The sequence below is a fragment of the Convolutriloba macropyga genome, chromosome 3, assembly GCF_964194025.1.
Source record: "Convolutriloba macropyga chromosome 3, txConMacr16.3, whole genome shotgun sequence".
Lineage (NCBI taxonomy): Eukaryota > Metazoa > Xenacoelomorpha > Acoela > Convolutidae > Convolutriloba > Convolutriloba macropyga.
Genome location: NC_134470.1, coordinates 52,420,640 through 52,442,239, shown reverse-complemented (window position 1 = coordinate 52,442,239; position 21,600 = coordinate 52,420,640). Strand labels below are relative to the sequence as shown.

Below are 21,600 nucleotides of genomic sequence, written 5' to 3'. Positions count from 1 at the left end.
TGGAGTTATAATTTTGCAAATTTATTGCAAATTTAAACTCATTAATTAAACAAAATGCGTTTTTATTTTTGACAAACTGAAAGATTTTGTTAAAAATTGATCTATTTTGCAACGATTTGAAGAAATGAGTATTTTGTTAGACGGGCAGCAGCATCTGGGTTGACCTTGATAACAACCATGAATCCTTACGATAATAAATTTTTTAGATTTGAATGGGAGGGACTTTTTTTCAAAATATTTCCACTATGTAAATGATTTCTTTGTATACTTTGTTTTACTTACAAGAATTTCAAATTAGTGCTAAATCAATGACAGATATTAATTAAAAAGACGGGGCCAATCGAGATTATGTTACGGTTTCAGAGTTAAGCTCGTGGTTTTTATGGCTCTGGCCAATTGCTTTCGTAAAAAAATATTTATGTACTTCTTGATTATTTCTTTCATTTGTAATCTTTTTTGCCGAATCTTAGCTCAATAACCAAGCTAAATATCGAAGCCCAATAACTTATTGCCCCCAACCAAAGATCGAGTTATTTTCCAGGAGGTATAAAAGAAACTTGCACTTTTTTCAGTTGTTATCTAATGTCTGTTATGACTTTGATTAAATCGGTTAGTTTTTGAACTTCGCCACTATTTTCTATTGTTTCTCTAATTTCGGGCGCAGTCTCAGTAAAATCAGACAGAAACCAATTCTTTGTGGGTTATAAATTAATTCCCTAACGTTTTTATGTTCAACTAATGGTTTCTTTGTTTTGATACAACGCATTTTCAATTTTTTGAGCATAACTTCATATTCTATGAGTTCAGTTCGTTTCCTGGTCGTATTATCACATCATCGACAAGTGCAATTGAAGGAAAGCATAGTAGGAAAAGTGCACGGCGATGGAAGAACGCGTATCTGAATATTTAATTATTTTTGTTATATAGTTCATGCTTTTTGGGCTGAGACACAGTTATCTCGCAAAACTTTATGGATTTTTTTTTGCCTACGTTTGTGTTTCTTTTTGTTGTTATACGCCAATTACCTGATACCGATAGGTCTCAATGGCTTAACCAGGACGTATAACTGAACCTAGTTAGAAAATGATGTTCACAGCTATTTGTTTTGTTGACTCAAATTGAAATAAAAAAAGAAATTTTTTTAACTGTATCATTTTTGCTTTCATTTTTGTAACCATGTGACTCAATCTCACTAATTAGAAGTCTGATTTACTGTTGTCGATTCAAGTTTTTTTATAGGTTTCGGGCTTGGTTATACGTTGTGACTGATCGCTTCGACCATTAATTTCATTAAAAATTTCGAGACTTCTTTACTGTTCAATTTCTGGGTATCTTTTTGTTGTCATGTCTACGTTTTAGAATGAAGACTTTTTGATGAAAAATTGACAATATCCAAATTGACAATATACAAATCTTGCAGGTAAAATCTTATAATTATATTGCCTTGAACGGTGTGTTCTCGTAAAATTGTTCGAAGTTTTGGCTTCTTTATATATTTGTTTTTGTTTTGAGGGGTCATGACTTAGTCTCATTATCAACAGGCCCAATTGGCTGGCTTCCTGGGGTATTACAACCTAATTCATCGTTGTTTTTTGAAATCTTTTTGAAGTCTGTTGTGACATTTGAAAATATTTGATTTTGAAAAACATAATTGGGTTTTCGAGCATAATTGGTCATTTTTAATTAATTTTTCGGTCGATTTGTAGCTCAAACTCTGTAAACACAAGACACAACCCGTTTTACGTGAACTATAATTTAATCCTTATAACGAGCTTAGCTTCGAACATTTGTTTATCGGCTTTGTTACTGCTGTTACTACGAGATTTCTTAAAATACTTGAGATTTTTTTGTAGTTGTACATTTTATAGGATTTTTGTTTTCGCTTCAATTTATAACAGTAATCGCAGGTCCCATTGGCTTTGAAATTTTTCGCAATTAAACATTAGATAATGAAATGTCTCAATTGCTTCCTATGGAGATATAGTTAAACATTTTAGGGATTTCAATGAAAATAATTCTATTCACAAACAGAAACGTATTTTCCCACCTCTTTGCTCTTTTTTGTCGGCCTATTAACCAGTCGCATTGAGGACAGGTTCCATATTTTTTCTAATGATGTTTAGGTTAAATTGTTTCGTTGATATTTTGTCTGATTCGAGTTTGATTTTGTTATCATTTCATTTATTATAGGAATCGTGTTTTGGTCTCAAATAATGTTTGTTGTTTGGCATTTATTATTGTCCTTTCTGGTAGTCATATTATCAACAACGTTCATCGGCCCTCTAGGGTGGCATTTTTGTATTCCATTGGTTGTTTATGGAACGATATGTATGTTTTTGAAAGTTTTCTATCTCTTCATCATTTGGTAGCCAATTAAGTCAAGAATGTGGATGAGCGGGGTCGGAACCTTATGTGCGTACGCACATTACCGAGCCTCCGTGTTTTTCCTAAATTCATGTCTGAGATTTTCTGATCCCGAAGCAAAGTTGCGCAACTTGTTTCAAATGTTTGCAGTGTTCGTCGAGAGCTAACAAGTTATTTCATCAGGAAGCTGTGCAAAAATTGTATATATAAATATATATATATATATATATAATATATATATATATATATATATATATATATATATATATATATATATATATATATATATATATATATATAAAAAAAATTATATATAGTGGTTTTATATCTTTTAGGCTCCCAGGCGCACGTGCTATTTTTTTACATAGTAACGTGCTACATAGCAACATTTAATTTGTAACTGGGTGCGTAAAAAAAACACCACTGGGAGGCCCCAGCTTAGTGGACTTATATCTTTTACGCCCCCAAAAATGAATAGATCCGAGAGGATCGTTCGCTATGCTGTTATTAAACTCAGTTTATCGATGGGAGAGAAAGTTTACGAGTCTTAACAATTTTAGCGCCCGATTGGCAGTCATCTTAGTACAAGTAATAAATTATACGTACGTCCACTTGAATTTAAAAATCGTCAAAATTCTTCTGCACGGCAATTGATGGTACAGTTTTCACCATACCACTCATCAAATTTCGGGAGATAATTTTGGAAAAAAAAATTTGCGATAAGTGGATAGTGTTCAAAACTTGATCATCTGCTGATTCTATGTTTCGATTGGTTTTCTTTCTTAGCCTGAACTACTAATTTCACTGTCACTCAACTGTCGTTGGGCTGATAGACGGTGCTAGAAATATTGACCGAGTGCGCGTAAAGCCAAATACAGAGAATTCTCAAATAGCAAATTGCGGCACTTAATAGTGACAGAATTAGTTTATTGGCATAGACGTTTATTCTAATAACCCCTTTTTTGAAACCAGAGAATCTTTTTATCTGGCCAAACGGTCAAAAATCTGGCCAAACGGTTAGAAAATGATCAAAAATAACAGTAAACTCGTCGACAACAACTCGAAATCTTCCACTGATTCATAATTTCTCGCTAATTTAATTGTTGGTGGTCGCCGGCCTGAAAAAATGCCCAAAATCCCCAAAAGCAAAATTGTTCCCAGAATAAGATTTTCAACCAAAGAACGGATTTAGCTCCAATATTCAGCAAAAACGGAAAACAAGTTAAGTTTACATATTTTACCCCAATTATTATCATTTCCTGTTTTGAAAAACAGAAATGCCACCAGTATCACCGTTATTCCCAAAAGTGTTAACCAGAAGTAATAAATGGGTTATGACAGGATTCGCAATCGAGGATTAAAAAAACAAAATGAAATATATGTTTAAGAACTTACCCCCATAAACCGTTTGCCATCAATAATTTTGATTAGGCGGTCTCAATAGTACCAAAAAAAGAAGAAAAAATTTCTTAACTTCACGAGGTACATTTATGTTCATTTAAAAATTTCGTTAGCAAACAACCAATGTTGTTCCCATTTTGTTGGTATATGAACTTCCAAAGGCGGAATATAAGCGTTTTTAACTAAGTTTTTTTAACGGACTATTAGAGAATGAGAGAAAAACAAAATGATTTCTGCAGATGAACTTTGAAACTTACAGAACATATCTGATTAATAGATCACGATGGTGTTTTGTGAACTGGAAAAGACTCAAAAACTGCTCGTAAATATGACCATTAACAATGCGAATAATCCAGATAGAGATCCAATCATAGCACCTTTTTTATGGTTGGAGTCCTCAGTCTGACCTAAAATGGTAAGTTCATTAGAAATTCATTAGAATTATACCCTTTTCCGGAGGTATCCTGGCCATATAAGTCTTTAATTTGGGGATTGGAATGTTCAGCATCAGATAACTTACAGTTATTTGTGATTATCTAAATCAGAGCGCATCAACAAGATATTGATCTTTTCAGCTAAACTTAGCGTAGTTAATTTCAATAACTTTGTTACTTTGAATCAAATAACTCATTCTGACGTTACCTTGGTAAGCTATATCATACATTTTTTAACTTCAAGTTTTGATTTTCTATTTTCAACGCGTATTGAAATAAAAAAAACGATGCGATGCAAATTTTAATTTATAAAAAAGTAATTTCTTTCAACTAAGATTTGAACTAACACGCTTTTCTCTAAATTCCTACAAAATTTCAATTTGGATATCGGCGTCTTTGTGCAACTCTTAATTGAAGAAATTATATTATTGCAAAATTCGTTCTGCATTGTTTTTTTTGTTTTCGATTTTGTCTCCTTTTTGGTCAATTATCCGGAAAATCGAGCCAGTATCAGGGTGCTAGTCATCAGGAATTCTTTTGTCATTTCATTGTTTTAGTAGAATGGTTTTTGATTCATTGTTAACAAAAAAAATAGCTTCGTAAACGTTTCAGTGTCCAAAAGATTTTTGTTCGTGTTGCTTGGTTTAAAAAAGGTTTTAGGACATCTTTAATCGTAGCATAGCTCAAGCAGGGAAACTAATTTTTGAGGATAAATTGGATCAATTATTTTGCCAAAAGATGTACGTGCTATTGAGTGAGTTCGTGTTTTATCAAGAATTCGAAAAAAACTGGGCGACAAACTCAGAGATTAGTAGCAGCCAATATAAACCAATTTTTTTCAGGACTATACTTTAGTAGGGGTATGAAATGTACGCCCAATTTGTTTTTGTCCATTTTGTCAATTTTGGCCGATAGATGTACTCAAAAATTATCTTTTAATCAAACCGTCAATAAAACCGTCAGTTTTAAAACAGTTTAAGTGATATTTTGAATCTTGCTTTTTTGTTTTTCTTATGCCTTGATAATTTTAGTTATTTTGTCGATTATTCGATCAAAAAAAATTTAACTGGTTTTTAATAAAGTTTGGTCCACAGCTGTTAATAATTTTGGTGTGCTGTTGAGCCACCAAATTTCAATAGTTTGATTATGAGCTTTCTAGTTTTCCTTTTGGTCGGTTTAGTTGGTTTGCTCAGTTTTTTTGAAATGCCGGTGAATGTTCTCTGAGTAGGCGTAATGTTTATCTCATCAAAATTTTGTGCTTGGTTTTTTAAAATTTCAACACCACCTGTTTGTTTTTGTGCTTTCCTTTTTCGGTTATGTTGGTTCATTCGCTTTGTTGACAGTTAAAGGCTGCTGTTATCGAATACCACAAAAATTTTTGTGTTAATATCTTTGGTCAATTCCAAGTTCTTGGTTGAAAAGCGAAGAAGTGGAATTCAATTCACTGTTTTTTTGAGAAAATTTGTTGCTTACTTGATAAAATTAATTTTTATTTGCTTGAGAAATATTATTAGATTAATTTTTTCGCGTCAAACATAAGTTCTGCTTAGTTCAGTTTTTGTGCATGCTAGTTGAATGATAACAGTTAACCTCACTGACATAAACTTCTGTCGGTATTGAAAAATTCATCAAGAATCCTTGAGATTTCATTGTTGTTTGTTTTAAATCGAAAGTTTAGTTTCTACTTAATTTGCAGACAGTTAGACCAAAAATATGGATAAGTGGGTTGGAACATGAGGCGCAAATGCAGATTCGTTAGACTCCTTGTTTTATACATATTTAAATAGTTGTCAAACTTCATTTAAGCTGCCAATTTTCGTTGCACTTTAAAATTTTTTTCAAAATTTTATACATATGTGGCGGCAAACGAGTAATTTATCAGTCAATGTTCCATCAATTCATAATCATGTTAAATTTGTGTCATTTTGCTTAAAATTTGTCAGTGGATATGTACTCGTGAAATGTGTAAAGCCTTGGTCACTGAATTTTGGATTAATGGTGTTTATTTCATGAAGCAAGATAACATTTTAGTTGTTGTGAAAGGTGTTCCCTGTTCATTTTTCATATCTGTTTTTTGATCTGTTAGAGGCTCTTTTCGATGCCTTCAGAATTAAAAATAGAGGTCTGTTATTTTTTAAAAGTAAATTATGTTTTTTTTTAATTTTGTATATGCTTTATGCTAATTGAGAAATTTATCTATAGTTGCAACACTATATGAATCTGTAAATTTTTGTATTTTCGTCGTTAGAAGGCTTCTAACTGGGGACTAACTAGCGCCCGAAATCCTATCGGAATTGCGAAAGATTTGTTTGGTGGCTATTGGGTGTGTAGTTTGTTGTCCCCAAAAAACGTTGCTCTCTCGGCTGCTTGAAAAACTTCACTCTGTATACTTGAATTAATCAAAAATATGTAATACCAGCAACAAGTATACTTATAGCCAGAGACAAATAATTGAGTAAATTCAACAGTGAAATATAATTTTTCTATTAAAACTAATTAATGGTACACACTAATTCAAACCAGTTCAATCAAACTATCCACAAGTTTCCGTAAATCAGTCAATTTACATCCTGACACAAATAACTCTAATAATTTCTGCCTCATATTAGCTCAGTAACTGGCCAGAAACTTCACCTGAACGTTTTCTCTTTCTGTGAATTTGGACTGATGCAGTGCTGTTTTTGAGCCTAGTAAAACGCTCGAAGCGTTTTTCTCGTGCCTAAAGGTACTCAATCTTATCAGTTTTTTTATCAGCAGAACGTGACGTGTCGTTTCTTATAGAACATTGTGACCTATCGTGTTAGTGTAATAGTGTGTGTAAAATGTTGGTCACAAGATGCAATTTATCTTATGTAAATTTTTGCCCCAGTTGATCGCAAACGCAGATTCGTGATACTCCTTTTTTATACATATTTAAAAAGTTGTCAAACTTCACTCTGCTATTAAAACTGCCAATTTTCTTTGCACTTCAAAAAATTTTATTCAAAGATTTATACATACGTGGTGGCATACGAGTAATTAATCAGTCATTGTTCCATCAATTCTTTTTCATGTTTTTTTTGTGTCACTTTGCTTGATTTTTGTCAGTGGATATGTATTCGTGAAATGTGTAAGGCCAGCGTCACTGATTTTGTGGATTTAGGTTGTAAAATCAAAAAGATTTTTTCTATTTAAACTAATTAATGGTACACACTAATTCAAACCAGTTCAATCAAACTATCCACAAGTTTCCGTAAATCAGTCAATTTACATCCTGACACAAATAACTCTAATAATTTCTGCCTCATATTAGCTCTGTAACTGGCCAGAAACTTCACCTGAACGTTTTCTCTTTCTGTGAATTTGGACTGATGCAGTGCTGTTTTTGAGCCTAGTAAAACGCTCGAAGCGTTTTTCTCGTGCCTAAAGGTACTCAATCTTATCAGTTTTTTTATCAGCAAAACGTGACGTGTCGTTTCTTATAGAACATTGTGACCTATCGTGTTAGTGTTATAGTGTGTGTAAAATGTTGGTCACAAGATGCAATTTACCTTATGTAAATTTCTGCCCCAGTTGATCGCAAACGCAGATTCGTGATACTCCTTGTTTTATACATATTTAAAAAAGTGTCAAACTCCACTCTGCTATTAAAACTGCCAATTTTCATTGCACTTTAAAAAATTTTATTCAAAGTTTTATACATACGTGGCGGCATACGAGTAATTAATCAGTCATTGTTCCATCAATTCATTTTCATGTTATTTTTGTGTCACTTTGCTTGAATTTTGTCAGTGGATATGTATTCGTGAAATGTGTAAAGCCTGCGTCACTGAATTTGTGGATTTAGGTTGTAAAATCAAAGAGAATTTTTCTATTAAAACTAATTAATGGTACACACTAATTCCAAACAGTTCAATCAAACTATCCACAAGTATCCATAAATCAGTCAATTTCTTTCCTGACACGAATAACACTGATAAGTTCTGCCTCACAGACCTTCTGTTGCTGGCCAGAAACTTATAGTCTTCACAACCAGCGATTTTAAGTAGCTTTACAGTCTCACTCACTGCAACTTACGAGACTATGTTATTTCACAAAGAACTCACTAAAAAATTACAATTTTTCACTCTGAGAACTCAGTTCTCCATTTGAACGTATTCACTTTCTCTGAATTTTGACTGATGCACTGCTGTTCTTTAGCTTAGTAAAACGCTCCCTATGCGTTTTTCTTATGCCTAAGGGTACTCAACCTTATCAGTTTTTTTTTATCAGCAAAACGTGACGTGTCGTTTCTTTTAGAACATTGTGACCTATCGTGTTTGTGTAATAGTGTGTGTAAAATGTTGGTCACAAGATGCAATTTATCTTATGTAAATTTTTGCCCCAGTTGATCGCAAACGCAGATTCGTGATACTCCTTTTTTATACATATTTAAAAAGTTGTCAAACTTCACTCTGCTATTAAAACTGCCAATTTTCTTTGCACTTCAAAAAATTTTATTCAAAGATTTATACATACGTGGTGGCATACGAGTAATTAATCAGTCATTGTTCCATCAATTCTTTTTCATGTTTTTTTTGTGTCACTTTGCTTGATTTTTGTCAGTGGATATGTATTCGTGAAATGTGTAAGGCCTGCGTCACTGATTTTGTGGATTTAGGTTGTAAAATCAAAAAGATTTTTTCTATTTAAACTAATTAATGGTACACACTAATTCAAAACAGTTCAATCAAACTATCCACAAGTATCCATAAATCAGTCAATTTCTTTCCTGACACGAATAACACTGATATGTTCTGCCTCACAGTACTTCTGTTGCTGTCCAGAAACTTATAATCTTCGCAACCAGCAATTTTAAGTAGCTTTACAGTCTCACTCACTGCAACTTACGAGACTATGTTCTTTCACAAAGAACTCACTAAAAAACTACAATTTTTCACTCTGAGAACCCAGTTCTTCATTTGAACGTATTCACTTTCTCTGAATTTTGACTGATGCACTGCTGTTCTTTAGCTTAGTAAAACGTTCCCTATGCTTTTTCTTATGCCTAAGGGTACTCAACCTTATCAGTTTTTTTTATCAGCAAAACGTGACGTGTCGTTTCTTTTTGAACATTGTGACCTATCGTGTTAGTGTAATAGTGTGTGTAAAACGTTGGTCACAAGATGCAATTTATCTTATGTAAATTTTTGCCCCAGTTGATCGCAAACGCAGAGTCGTGATACTCCTTTTCTTATACATATTTAAAAAGTTGTCAAACTTCACTCTGCTATTAAAACTGCCATTTTTCTTTGCACTTTGAAAAATTTTATTCAAAGTTTTATACATACGTGGCGGCATGCGAGTAATTAATCAGTCCTTGTTCCATCAATTCATTTTCATGTTATTTTTGTGTCACTTTGCTTGAATTTTGGCAGTGGATATCTATTCGTGAAATGTGTAAGGCCTGCGACACTGAATTTGTGGATTTAGATTATAAAATTGAAAAGAATTTTTCTATTGAAACTAATTAATGGTACAAACTAATTCAAAACAGTTCAATCAAACTATCCACAAGTATCCATAAATCAGTCAATTTCTTTCCTGACACGAATAACACTGATATGTTCTGCCTCACAGTACTTCTGCTGCTGGCCAGAAACTTATAATCTTCGCAACCAGCAATTTTAAGTAGCTTTAGAGTCTCACTCACTGCAACTTACGAGACTATGTTCTTTCACAAAAAACTCACTAAAAAACTACAATTTTTCACTCTGAGAACCCAGTTCTCCATTTGAACGTATTGACTTTCTCTGAATTTTGACTGATGCACTGCTGTTCTTTAGCTTAGTAAAACGTTCCCTATGCGTTTTTCTTATGCCTAACGGTACTCAACCTTATCAGTTTTTTTAATCAGCAAAACGTGACGTGTCGTTTCTTTTTGAACATTGTGACCTATCGTGTTAGTGTAATAGTGTGTGTAAAATGTTGGTCACAAGATGCAATTTATCTTATGTAAATTTTTGCCCCAGTTGATCGCAAACGCAGAGTCGTGATACTCCTTTTCTTATACATATTTAAAAAGTTGTCAAACTTCACTCTGCTATTAAATCTGCCAATTCTCTTTGCTTTTTAAAAAATTTTATTCAAAGTTTTATACATACGTGGCGGCATGCGAGTAATTAATCAGTCATTGTTCCATCAATTCATTTTCATGTTAATTTTGTGTCACTTTGCTTGAATTTTGGCAGTGGATATCTATTCGTGAAATGTGTAAGGCCTGCGTCACTGAATTTGTGGATTTAGATTGTAAAATTGAAAAGAATTTTTCTATTGAAACTAATTAATGGTACAAACTAATTCAAAACAGTTCAATCAAACTATCCACAAGTATCCATAAATCAGTCAATTTCTTTCCTGACACGAATAACACTGATAAGTTCTGCCTCAGAGTACTTCTGTTGCTGGCCAGAAACTTATCATCTTCGCAACCAGAGATTTTAAGTAGATTTGCAGTCTCACTCACTGCAACTTACGAAACTATGTTCTTTCACAAAGAATTCACTGAAAAACTACAATTTTTCACTCTGATAACCCAGTTCTCCACATGAACGTATTCACTTTCTCTGAATTTTGACTGATGCACTGCTGTTCTTTAGCTTAGCAAAACGCTCCCTAAGCTTTTTTCTTATGCCTAAGGGTACTCAACCTTATCAGTTTTTTATCAGCAAAACGTGACGTGTCGTTTCTTTTAGAACATTGTGACCTATCGTATTAGTGTAATAGTGGGTGTAAAATGTTGGTCACAAGATGCAATTTATCTTTTGTAAATGTCTGCTCAAATTTACCGCAGTTCGGTGGTTTAGATGGTTTGCTAGTTTCAGGATTCAGAAAAGGTCATGTTCCTTGACACCTTATCTATATGTAAGCATGCTAATTTTTATGTTTTCACAGCTATGGATACATCTGATTTGGGTTAATGGTGCTTTGTTTACTATTATGATGTAACAATGTCTGTTTTTATCCAGTTTTTATCAATTCTTCTTATAATCTCGATGATTTAAAGAACGAATAAAAGATGAAAACTTAAGACTTCCTATTCCTTTTCCGTGTGAATTATTTGTCATCGTTAATACTTTGAAGTTGAAAATAACGATTTAGAGTTTTTAAAAATTTTGTGGGGTTATAAAAGAACCCTGTGACTCTGGTAAACAAGGTTGTTTCTTTTATGGAAGCAAAAAAAATCAGTTATCGCATCTTTTCCTGATTGTTTTAAAAGCAAAATAAACATAAACAGCTTGGGGTTATCGGAAAGAGCTCGCGTATCTTTTCAATGCATATTCAATTGTCCAAAGAGTCAACGAGTAAAATTTGAGGTTGATAGGACTTGAGGAACTAGGGTTTTGAGGACTTCCCGGGGTATGGTGAAATTATAGACGCTTGATATTCTAGCATTTGAGTTTCTCTCTATCAGAATTTCCTCCAAACAGCCATTGGATTCTTCTGTTTGCTTCAACTAAGTCCTAACAAGAGTTCCTTCTATCTACCTAAATTCTCAATCTTGTACCATAACTTTTCTAACTTATCTTGTACCAAAATTTCTACTAAAAATTCCAATTTTCAAACTTTTTGACCATTTGAACCTCCAATACTTTAATTGCTGCTTTTTCTTGACAATATTGATTACTTCCACTGTGCAATTACCAAAACTATAGAAATGTTACTTTTTCCTAGCTCCAGTTTCAAGTATACACTTTTCCCAAACTTTACCTGTTATGCTCAACTGTATGGCACAATTTGAAAATAAGAACACCAACAGTTATTTCCAACATTTACGCAGATTTGTTCGGCAATTGCCCTTTAATTGGAAAGTCCCTTTAAAATTATGATTCCACTGGATGGTCTTTAAGTTTTCGTAACGACATTTGATCCAAAACTCCGACTATAGAATGAACAAACAAAAATTCAATTAGGCTTCTTTTTAATTTCAAATCTTCGTTCATTTCCTTCCAACCACATTTCCGCTCCAATTAATTTCGTTATGATGCACATAGAAACAAAAAACTTGTTTAATTACACCATAAACGAAACATTTTTTAATTATTAAAATTGTTCGCTCTGACCATGCGCAAAATAAAACAAATGGTAAACCTTTTTTCCATATAAAATTGCTTTGCTTTTTCACACAATAATGTTTGCGACAAAAATTTGTATTTGTTTTTCTTTGTTATTATTCTCCATGCTGTGGGTAATCGTTATGGTCAAACAAATGATTTTTTCTTCGAAAAATGAAAAAAATGCCCGACAAAACCCTTAAAGCGCATTTTTTGTTTTTTCCTTCCCTTTTATACACACAAATCTTTACTAGTTAACATAACCATTATATCCTTTATGATAACACTAAACAGTAAGCCGAAACTTATAGTTGCTTATAGGGAATACTTATTCAATTTTAGCATACCAAAATGGCCTTTAGGGGTGCAATTTTAGGATTTGATGGAATTCATAATTAAATATCATAGCTTTTTCCAAGCTCTTCCACTTTTTTGCTGCAGTAGTCGTGCTGGGTCCATTTCGTTAATGATATCTGAGTACCGTTCTGACTATTTCCGACAGCTTGATTGCTTTGCTCTTTTGTTTACATAACAAATAAAGCCTCATTCCACTCCAACTTCATCGCTCAAGTTCTTTCCCTTTGTTTACATAATCAGCATGCTTAAAGTTAGCTCCTAAACTCTGCAAACTAGTTAACCACCCATTATCGAAGCTTCAATATCATGTAGTCCCAATGACCCTCCATTAAGAATTTTATAGAATCTAGCATTTTTAAATTATATGAAGTAAGTCAACTATGAAAATACTGATGACGCATATTGAAAAATTAGAGATCTTTTACAGAATAGTGAATTTCTCGTTTTTGATTCGTTTACATCTATCAATTTCATCAGAGCATGAAGCTTCGCTGTGTGTGAATTTAAGTTCACAGTCAAACTAAACTTGAAACCCATTGACAAAACCTGTAAAATCTTATACTTTTGACATTACTTTGTGTAAATTATCACAAACTTGAGGGCAATATTTTTTTCCTTGAATCTTGATACGATCTGAAAAACTGAAAGCACTATAAATATTTTCAGGACCCAAAATTTAAGCGTGTTCCGGAACAATTTTAGCGTTTAAATTGCCCTTGTTCAGCTCCCCAGATTTTGACGAGTCAGTTATGACGAGAGTTTAGCTCGATCTCATAACGTCTTCGTGCGAGTAATTTTGAATGCTGCTTGGCCCCTGTGCTTCTTTGAATAAAGACCTCGAAATGGGAGATTTTAGTTTTTAATGGGTGAGTGGTTTTCAAAACTGACTATGCTTAGACCAAAACTGTTGTACTCTACACTAAATATTGAACTTTAATGAGCACTTTAATCATCTATTCACAACAAACTTATTATGGTTGAGAAAAAGTCTGACCATTATTCGACACAGGTCGTTTAATGGGTCTTTTCAGGCTAGAAAGTGACGTGTATAGCTGTGTACATGTTTTACAGGTGGGTGACGTAGAACAGTGTCGTCCGAGTGAGTACCAGTTAGTGTCTGTTGGGAGTACCCAGGTGCTCTATCTGGACACTGACTGGTTCCAGGTACTACGCAAATTCAACGAAAGGGTCCCAAGACTCTTCCTCAGGTCAGAAAAACTCTCCTACCAATGATGCGTTCATAAATTGCGCACAAACGCAAAATTATTTGCGGTTAAGATGATACCAGTCTTTCACAAATTTTACAATCCTCAAAATCTCAACTTGTTTTGGAATGAACATCTTCGAGAGTTTTGCTTAAGAAATGACACAAAGTAATATGAATAGAGTAAGAATGAATTATTGAGATTTTTCTCATATACCAAACTGAATGGCAGACCGGGTTTTAAACGGAAAATATATCTTTTATTTACAAAAGTTTTTGCACACGACGAATGAAGCCCTTTTAAAATCCAGTTTAGTTCTCTAGAAACTTGAGATCCGTGTTATAATTGAATTAGGTAACTTCGTTTCATAGCAATCTGCCCCTGTTCAAAGAGTACCCATTGGAACACCTGCTGGACCAGGCAGGAGCTGTAGAATCTATATTCTTCGAGTAAGCTGAATGTTGTTTTAAGATACTTTGTTATTAACGGTACCTCCTCGATATTTAACTTCTTTCAGGCCAAACAAAACTGTGTGTAAAAACCTCAAATCAACAGAGTACTTCTATATCTGCAAAAGTGTTAGTTGAAGTTGCAATTTTCAAAATATTAACCTTCAAAACCGGATCTATCCCCCCTCACCAAGATGCTGCACCGTTGCAAATTTCCCTCTGGCAAGATCTTAACAAGATTAATTTTCTTGGATGAATATTACAAGATCTGATAAACTATGCAAGTTGAGATCGGCAACTCAAGACAGGTGCTGGCCAGATGGAAAATACTTGCCTATAGCTTTCCGGTATCGACTATGGAATTTAACTTAGACATATTGAATCAAAGTGAAAAACCAATTGGTTGAAGGGTACGTGTGCCATTGTGAGAAGGCAACAAACTATAGACGTTAAGAAGAGCAACGAGTTAGTCTCTATCCCAACTGCTCACACTGCAGATTCACTTGCATCACGCAGGATATTTCTTCACGCATATGGTCAGTTTGTTTACGAAATACTCAATTTAGACGAAAAATTAAAAAGTAATTTTAGTGTTTCATTTCAAGTTAAGACAATTGTAATATGTACCCAAAAAGCGATTCAGTGTCTCACTAGTTTTCTCCTCCGTTCTTGGTGTTCATACTTTTGTTTTGTCGCTCTATCAATGACCTCCTCCAAGTCCTAGATGATTGGTGACGCCTCCACTAACATATGTCCGCAACTCAAGACAAGACAATCTTGAGTCTTTTCATAACTTGAACGAGCCAAAGTCTGGGTCATATCACATTTTGGTCTCGACGGGTCTTTATATAAAGATTTTTGAACGAGCACAAGAACGCACAATTCAGAGAGTCAAAGTCTGGATCATAGGTGATTTCGGTCTGCCTGGGTAATTTAATAAGCAAAAATGGTCTGGTATTTTCCTAAGTCATTTTGCACCAGGACCTCAACCTGGGCCAGACGGACTTGGGTGACGGATGGGTAGAGGACATGGGGGTCCGGTGTGGTCCCATCTTGAAGTGTGGGCAAGGTTCTGGTGGCGCTTTCCGCCTGAGCTACTCCTGAGTTTTTTCACTCGGTCATGCCTGAAACACTCTTTTCCCTCTAGCTCCCACCTAATTTTGGTCCGCTTGGTCTGCCCCAAACACAAGTTTCGAACTGCTCAAAATCAAAATCAAAAATTGATCCAGCAAAAATGAACAACGAGTTTTATGACCTCTGTTTAGAGTCAAAATCAAGACAGTTGGATCTAACCAGCGTCCAAACAGCTTCATTTGCAAAAATGGTCACCGTTAAAAATGACAATATCTTTAAAAGATTTGAGTGAAAAAATTTAATGGTTGGGTAGCTTGAAAAGAGACCAAATGTTAGCTCGAAAATTTAATCAAATTGTGGAGCCAACATTGTTAGATTAATGTTGGTTTTATTGAAATCTAAACAACTGAATACGTTTGGGGATTACGGAGGACTATCAGTTGAGCAGAACAACTGTAACTACTGTATTTATAACTGATTTTTTTTCTAAATTTTTTTCTAAATTATTTTGCAACTTTTATACAAAAATGAATCTTCTTCCACCATATTGAACAAGTTGTTTTGGCAAACCATTTTTAGTAATGATTATCCTTTACATATTTCTGTGCTCACTTCCTATAAAAATAACAGCAATTTTGATTTGCATGCTTATCAAAAAACGCAAAACGACATGAAAAGATAAGTCCAGAGTTTGTAAACGCAAGATGTAAATGTGTCCTTATTCCATAGATAACACAGATATTAATACTGAAGTATAGAGTTTATTATGTTAAGTTCATATTGCAGTAAAGATCAGTTCTTGAGTCAATTGTTAATCCATTAATTCAGTTCTTGAGTCAATTCATTAATCTAGCTGCTATCCGCCAAAGTTGTAGCCCCGGTGAGAGTTCACTTCATCGGTTGTGTCGTTTGATTTGAAACAATGAGATCGTAGAAAAAGATAGTGTGATGGTTTCCTAGAAACATCAAGAAACTTAGAAGTTTTCTTTATTAAAGTTTCAAAGAACGAAAGAAGAACTTACCTGACGACCTTTATTTGTGTGTCGATAAGTAATGGCCACAAAACTAAACTCAATTCTAATTTTGTTTTGGCGCTATCATTATCTTATTGACCTATCAATCATATGTCAGAAGCAAATTCTCCCACCAACAGAAACCTGATTTTAACATCCGCCGACCTCCAACAAATGAACTCGATTGTACCCAAGCCATATATGATTCTCATGAAACGTTGATGAAAATAGAAAATCACCTCCGGAATTCGGAGTTAAGATCTATTCACATGCCAATCATGTAAAATATTTTTAGCTAAACTAAATTTTCTCTGTATATTTTCGCATAGATAACCACTATAAATACAAGCTAATTTTTGTATATTTTCAGTTCAAAATTTAATTTAAAATTCAACTTATTGAATTCTTTGACCCGTGTTATCGACCACGACAATGGTGTCCAGACCAGCTACAGACAGACAAATTTTGGATCTACAGAATGCAGAATCAGCTACTGCGTGGATTATGTCTTTTGTGGCGAAATGTCGCGCAGAGAAGAAAGAGGACAAGGTCAACACCGATGGTACTGTAGAGGACCTACAGGTAACCAATCTCTTTCTTAGTATGTGCGGGCAAGATGCAATTATTAAACTTAGGAGCTTAATGAGTTCTAGGAATTTGATAGACACTCCGTATAAAGACATCAGATTGGCGATTCAAAATTATTTTTTTCCTAAAGAGAGAGTAGTAACGGCAGAAAGGGCTAAATTTCTGTCCGTAATCCAAGGTGTAGGGCAGTCAGACGAGGACTTTCTAGCACGTCTTAGAGAAGAAGCACGCTATTGTGACTTCGTAAAATTGAAAACAGCGGCCAACCCCGAAGAGGAGTTGGTAAAAATAAAGTTTATTTCAGGTTTGAGGGACCCTGAAGCAAAACTTAGACTACTAGACGGTATTAAAGCAAAACCAGCAATGTCGGTTACTGAAATGACCGAGAGTTTACAGTTCAGAAGTCAAGCAATGGCTTTTGCAAGTTCTTCATCAGGTAATAAGCCCTTTACGGTGAAAGAAGAAGTTGGGTTCAAGTTCGAAAAGACTTTTCGAAAACCAAATGAAAAAATTACGGGTAATAAAAACAACAACATGTGCACTAGGTGTGGAGTTAAGCCACACTCCAGTAGACCCTGTCCAGCGCTAAGTAAAAAATGAAACACCTGTGAAAAAGTGGGACACTTCTCAAAAATGTGTAGAAGCAAACCCCAACCAAATTCAGGTAAGTACAATAACAGAATAACTTTTGCGAAGAAGAAAATGTTTCTTGAGAGCAAGCATCTCCAGCATCGGAGATGGGAATGTTTTATACTAAAGAACAAATCTTTAGCATGTCTGTGACATGGGAATATATCTCAATAAATAACTGCAAAGTAAAATTTCAGGTAGACACAGGTGCAGATAGCACAGTGATATCATCAAAAATATGGACTGAGCTTGGTAAACCTCAGTTGGATGGTAAGATAAGACATCCTGAAGCTTATGATGGTCATCAATTAACGCTTCTGGGATCACTTACTTGTGACGTTGAGTGGAACGGAAGCAGGCTCAATCAAAAACAACTTGCAGTTGTGCAGTCTGATAAAGAATTTGGACAACTTGGTAGAGACCTTCTACCCAAGCACGGCGTGAACAACATCACAGCTGAGCACCTACCTGCTGTGAAGGGTTACAAAGCTCATGTGAAGTTTATACCAGGCACACATCCAATGTTCTGCAAAGCCAGAAAAATACCTCTACCTCTTCAAGACAAGGTCACAGAGGAGCTGGAACAAAAGGTCAGACAAGGCATCCTTGAACCAGTACAGCCAGGAGGAGTCACTAATGCATCTCCAGTGGTGTGGCAGAGAAAGAAGAGTGGAGAACTGAGACTTTGCGTGGACTTGAAAGTGCACATCAATGGCAAGGTCATGAATGAGGACTACCCAATACCGGACAGGGATACGGTCTTCCACAACCTACATGGGGTCTCATACTTTGGCAAAATTGACCTCTCATATGCCTACTATCAAATTGAACTTGACGAAGAAGCTAAAGATGCATGCACAATCAACACATCTCAGGGACTGTTCAAAATGTGCCAACTACCTCAGGGATTGAAAAACTCTTCTTCAATCTTCCAGAATTGCATCGAATCAACACTCAAAGGAATTAAAGGTGTTGTGATGTTTCAAGATCGTTAGCGTTAGCTTTTTGGGATACTCCATTTCAAAGGAGGGAATAGCACCAGATCCCAAACATGTTGAAACAATAAAAAGGCAAAAGCACCAACTAACAATAAACAACTCGAATCGTTTGTTGGGCTAGCTAATTTTTTACGGAAGAATGATTCCTGATTTTGCAACAAAAAAGCTACCCTTCAATAACATGAGAAATAGCGATTTCTCATGGGGCAATATGCAACAAAAAACCTTTGAAGACATAAAAAATGAATTATGTGCTAACCCACTAGTACAGCCGTATAGTCTACAAAAAGAAGCAACAGTTACTACTGACGCCTCTGAAAAAGCCATTGGCGGGGTTCTTTCGCAAAAAGGACATCCAGTCATATATGTATCGAGAAAATTGACTCCAGCGGAGCAAAACTACTCGAACATAGAGCGGGAAGCACTGGCAATTGTCTTTGTGGTCACAAGATTGAAGCAATTCCTTCTTGGAAGACGATTTACCCTACAGACTGACCACAAACCACTCAAATATCTCTTTGCACCAGACGAGGAGATCCCGAAGACAGCATCAGCGAGAATCACAAGTTGGGCAATAGTTCTAATGGGCTTCGACTATGAGTTGAAGTACACAGCAGGGGAGCAGATACCCCATGCAGATGCTTTGAGCAGAATGGATTTTGACGAAGACGAATCCGACAACGATCGAGTGTGCTTCGCAATCAATAACATCTACTTCGCCCACAGTGATTTGGTGACCCAAGCAGAAATCAAAACTGAACTTGGAACAAACAGACTCTTCCAGGACATAATGAAACGAATCAAAAGCGGCAATTGGAAACAATGTTCAGAAGCGGAAAAAGGATTCGAACAACAGAAAGATGCACTTACTTTACATAATGGAATCATCTTCAGAGGTGTTGTTCCTTTCATTCCACCCAAACTACGACACTTGGTTTTGGCAAAAGCGCATGAGACACATCCCGGAAAGAATGCAACTGAGGCATCAATCAGAATGATAGCATGGTGGCCTGGCATTACCCAAGACGTTCAACACTTTGTTAGTAAATGTAAAAATTGTCAATTGAACAGGCCTAGCCTGGGAAAAACGGTCTCTACGTGGCCAGAAGCCGACGTTTGGGAACGGCTCCACATGGACTGGGGTTATGTTAAGGACCAAGGCAATATCTTAGTAATTGTTGACGCGGGTTCTGGTTGGATAAAAGCCTTCCCCGCGGGAAATAGAACATCAGAAACAGTTAAAATATATCTTAGTCAGATCTTTGCAAGATTCGGAATACGAAAAACTTTAGTTTCTGATAATGGTCCTGAATTTGTAGGTGGTGACCATAAACAGTGGTGTGAATCACTGGGAATTAAGAAAATAGAATCACCCGTCTATCATCCAAGAGCTAATGGACTAGCTGAAAGAGCAGTTCAGACAGTGAAGCGGGCACTTCAAGCGTGGAGTCCCAAACCTTAATGTGTCATTTGGAGCATTCCTGCAAAGGGAACGGATGACACATCGCAACACTACAAAGACGAGGAGCAAAACTCCAGTTGAACTCCTGTTGGGACGCAGAGTGAGACTACCAGCAATAGCAGATTTCGACTTGTGCGAACCCATTCTATTCAAGGCCAACGAAAAGACAAATACAGTTCCTGCTACCTTCATCATCAAGAAGGGCCTGAACACATCTTTCATACAGCCCGAAAACTCAGCACGGACTATTTTAGTGAGCGACAACCAAATTGCGAGACTAGACGAGGACAATGTGAAAATTGAACCAGCAGTGGAGGAGACCATATCTCAATCAAAACAACAACTTCAGAGTACAGATGTGGGACCTTCACTTCAAGATGAAGCTTCTGCAGCCACATCATCTGCAGAGCACCAACAACCCGAAACCTCAGAGCCTCCACGAACATCAACAAGAAACAGAAAACAACCCGACAGATTTGGAGAACCTATACCCACAAACTTGCTTAAAAAGGAGGAAGGTTGTGATGGTTTCCTAGAAACATCAAGAAACTTAGAAGTTTTCTTTATTAAGGTTTCAAAGAACGAAAGAGGAACTTACCTGACGACCTTTATTGCTGTGTCGATAAGTAATGGCCACAAAACTAAACTCAATTCTAATTTTGTTTTGGCGCTATCATTATTTTATTGACCTATCAATCATATGTCAGAAGCAAATTCTCCCACCAACAGAAACCTGATTTTAACATCCACCGACCTCCAACAAATGAACTCGATTGTACCCAAGCCATATATGATTCTCATGAAACGTTGATGAAAATAGAAAATCACCTCCGGGATTCGGAGTTAAGATCTATTCACATGCCAATCATGTAAAATATTTTTAGCTAAACTAAATTTTCTCTGTATATTTTCGCATAGATAACCACTATAAATACAAGCTAATTTTTGTATATTTTCAGTTCGAAATTTAATTTAAAGTTCAACTTATTGAATTCTTTGACCCGTGTTATCGACCACGACAGATAGAAATAGACGGACACTCGGAATACTTTATGGCGCAATTAGCAGGATCCACCACCAGAAAGAATGTGTAAAAGGACCCTTTCGTTTTAACCCCATTTTGGCCAGATTGTAACAAGGATCCTCTAATCCCCTGGGAAAATAGATGGAAAGCACTACCAGCGGATGTATATGGATTAAAATGGGTCCAACAAGAACAAAAAGCAGTGTCTAATTTGATACTGGCACTATGAACAATATTCAACCAACGAAGGTCACATCTAGTAGCAAGACAAGGGAAGTAAACATGAGCTCGAAAAAGTGTTCAAAGAATTATGAAGGATCCCAATTTCTGACAGGAAAACAGAAGCAGGATGAAACAATGGTGAGATTTGTGTTTGGATGAAAGATTCAGATAGTTTTGTGTATGGAAACACTCATACCAGATGAAGCCAGTAGGAGTGCACTGACCCATGAAAGAGGATACCAAGCCCAAGCACATTCACCAACCCGAACAATGATATCGGGGTATTCATACGGAGTTAATCTACACA

General features: G+C 35.5%; 2 protein-coding genes across 3 annotated transcripts in view; both read left to right on the top strand.

Moving 5' to 3' along the window:
* The window catches only part of LOC142336269 (uncharacterized), a 556,260-nt gene that overhangs the window by 73,169 nt on the left and 461,491 nt on the right, over positions 1-21,600 (top strand). The window lies entirely within an intron of this gene.
* The window catches only part of LOC142337129 (uncharacterized), a 92,698-nt gene that overhangs the window by 38,081 nt on the left and 33,017 nt on the right, over positions 1-21,600 (top strand). For both annotated transcript variants that reach the window (XM_075386229.1, XM_075386228.1), the window contains exons 10-13: positions 13,700-13,836; positions 14,205-14,282; positions 14,351-14,411; positions 14,692-14,818. In XM_075386229.1, the coding sequence (XP_075242344.1) occupies positions 13,700-13,836; positions 14,205-14,282; positions 14,351-14,411; positions 14,692-14,818 (403 nt within the window). The remainder of the gene's footprint in view (positions 1-13,699; positions 13,837-14,204; positions 14,283-14,350; positions 14,412-14,691; positions 14,819-21,600) is intronic.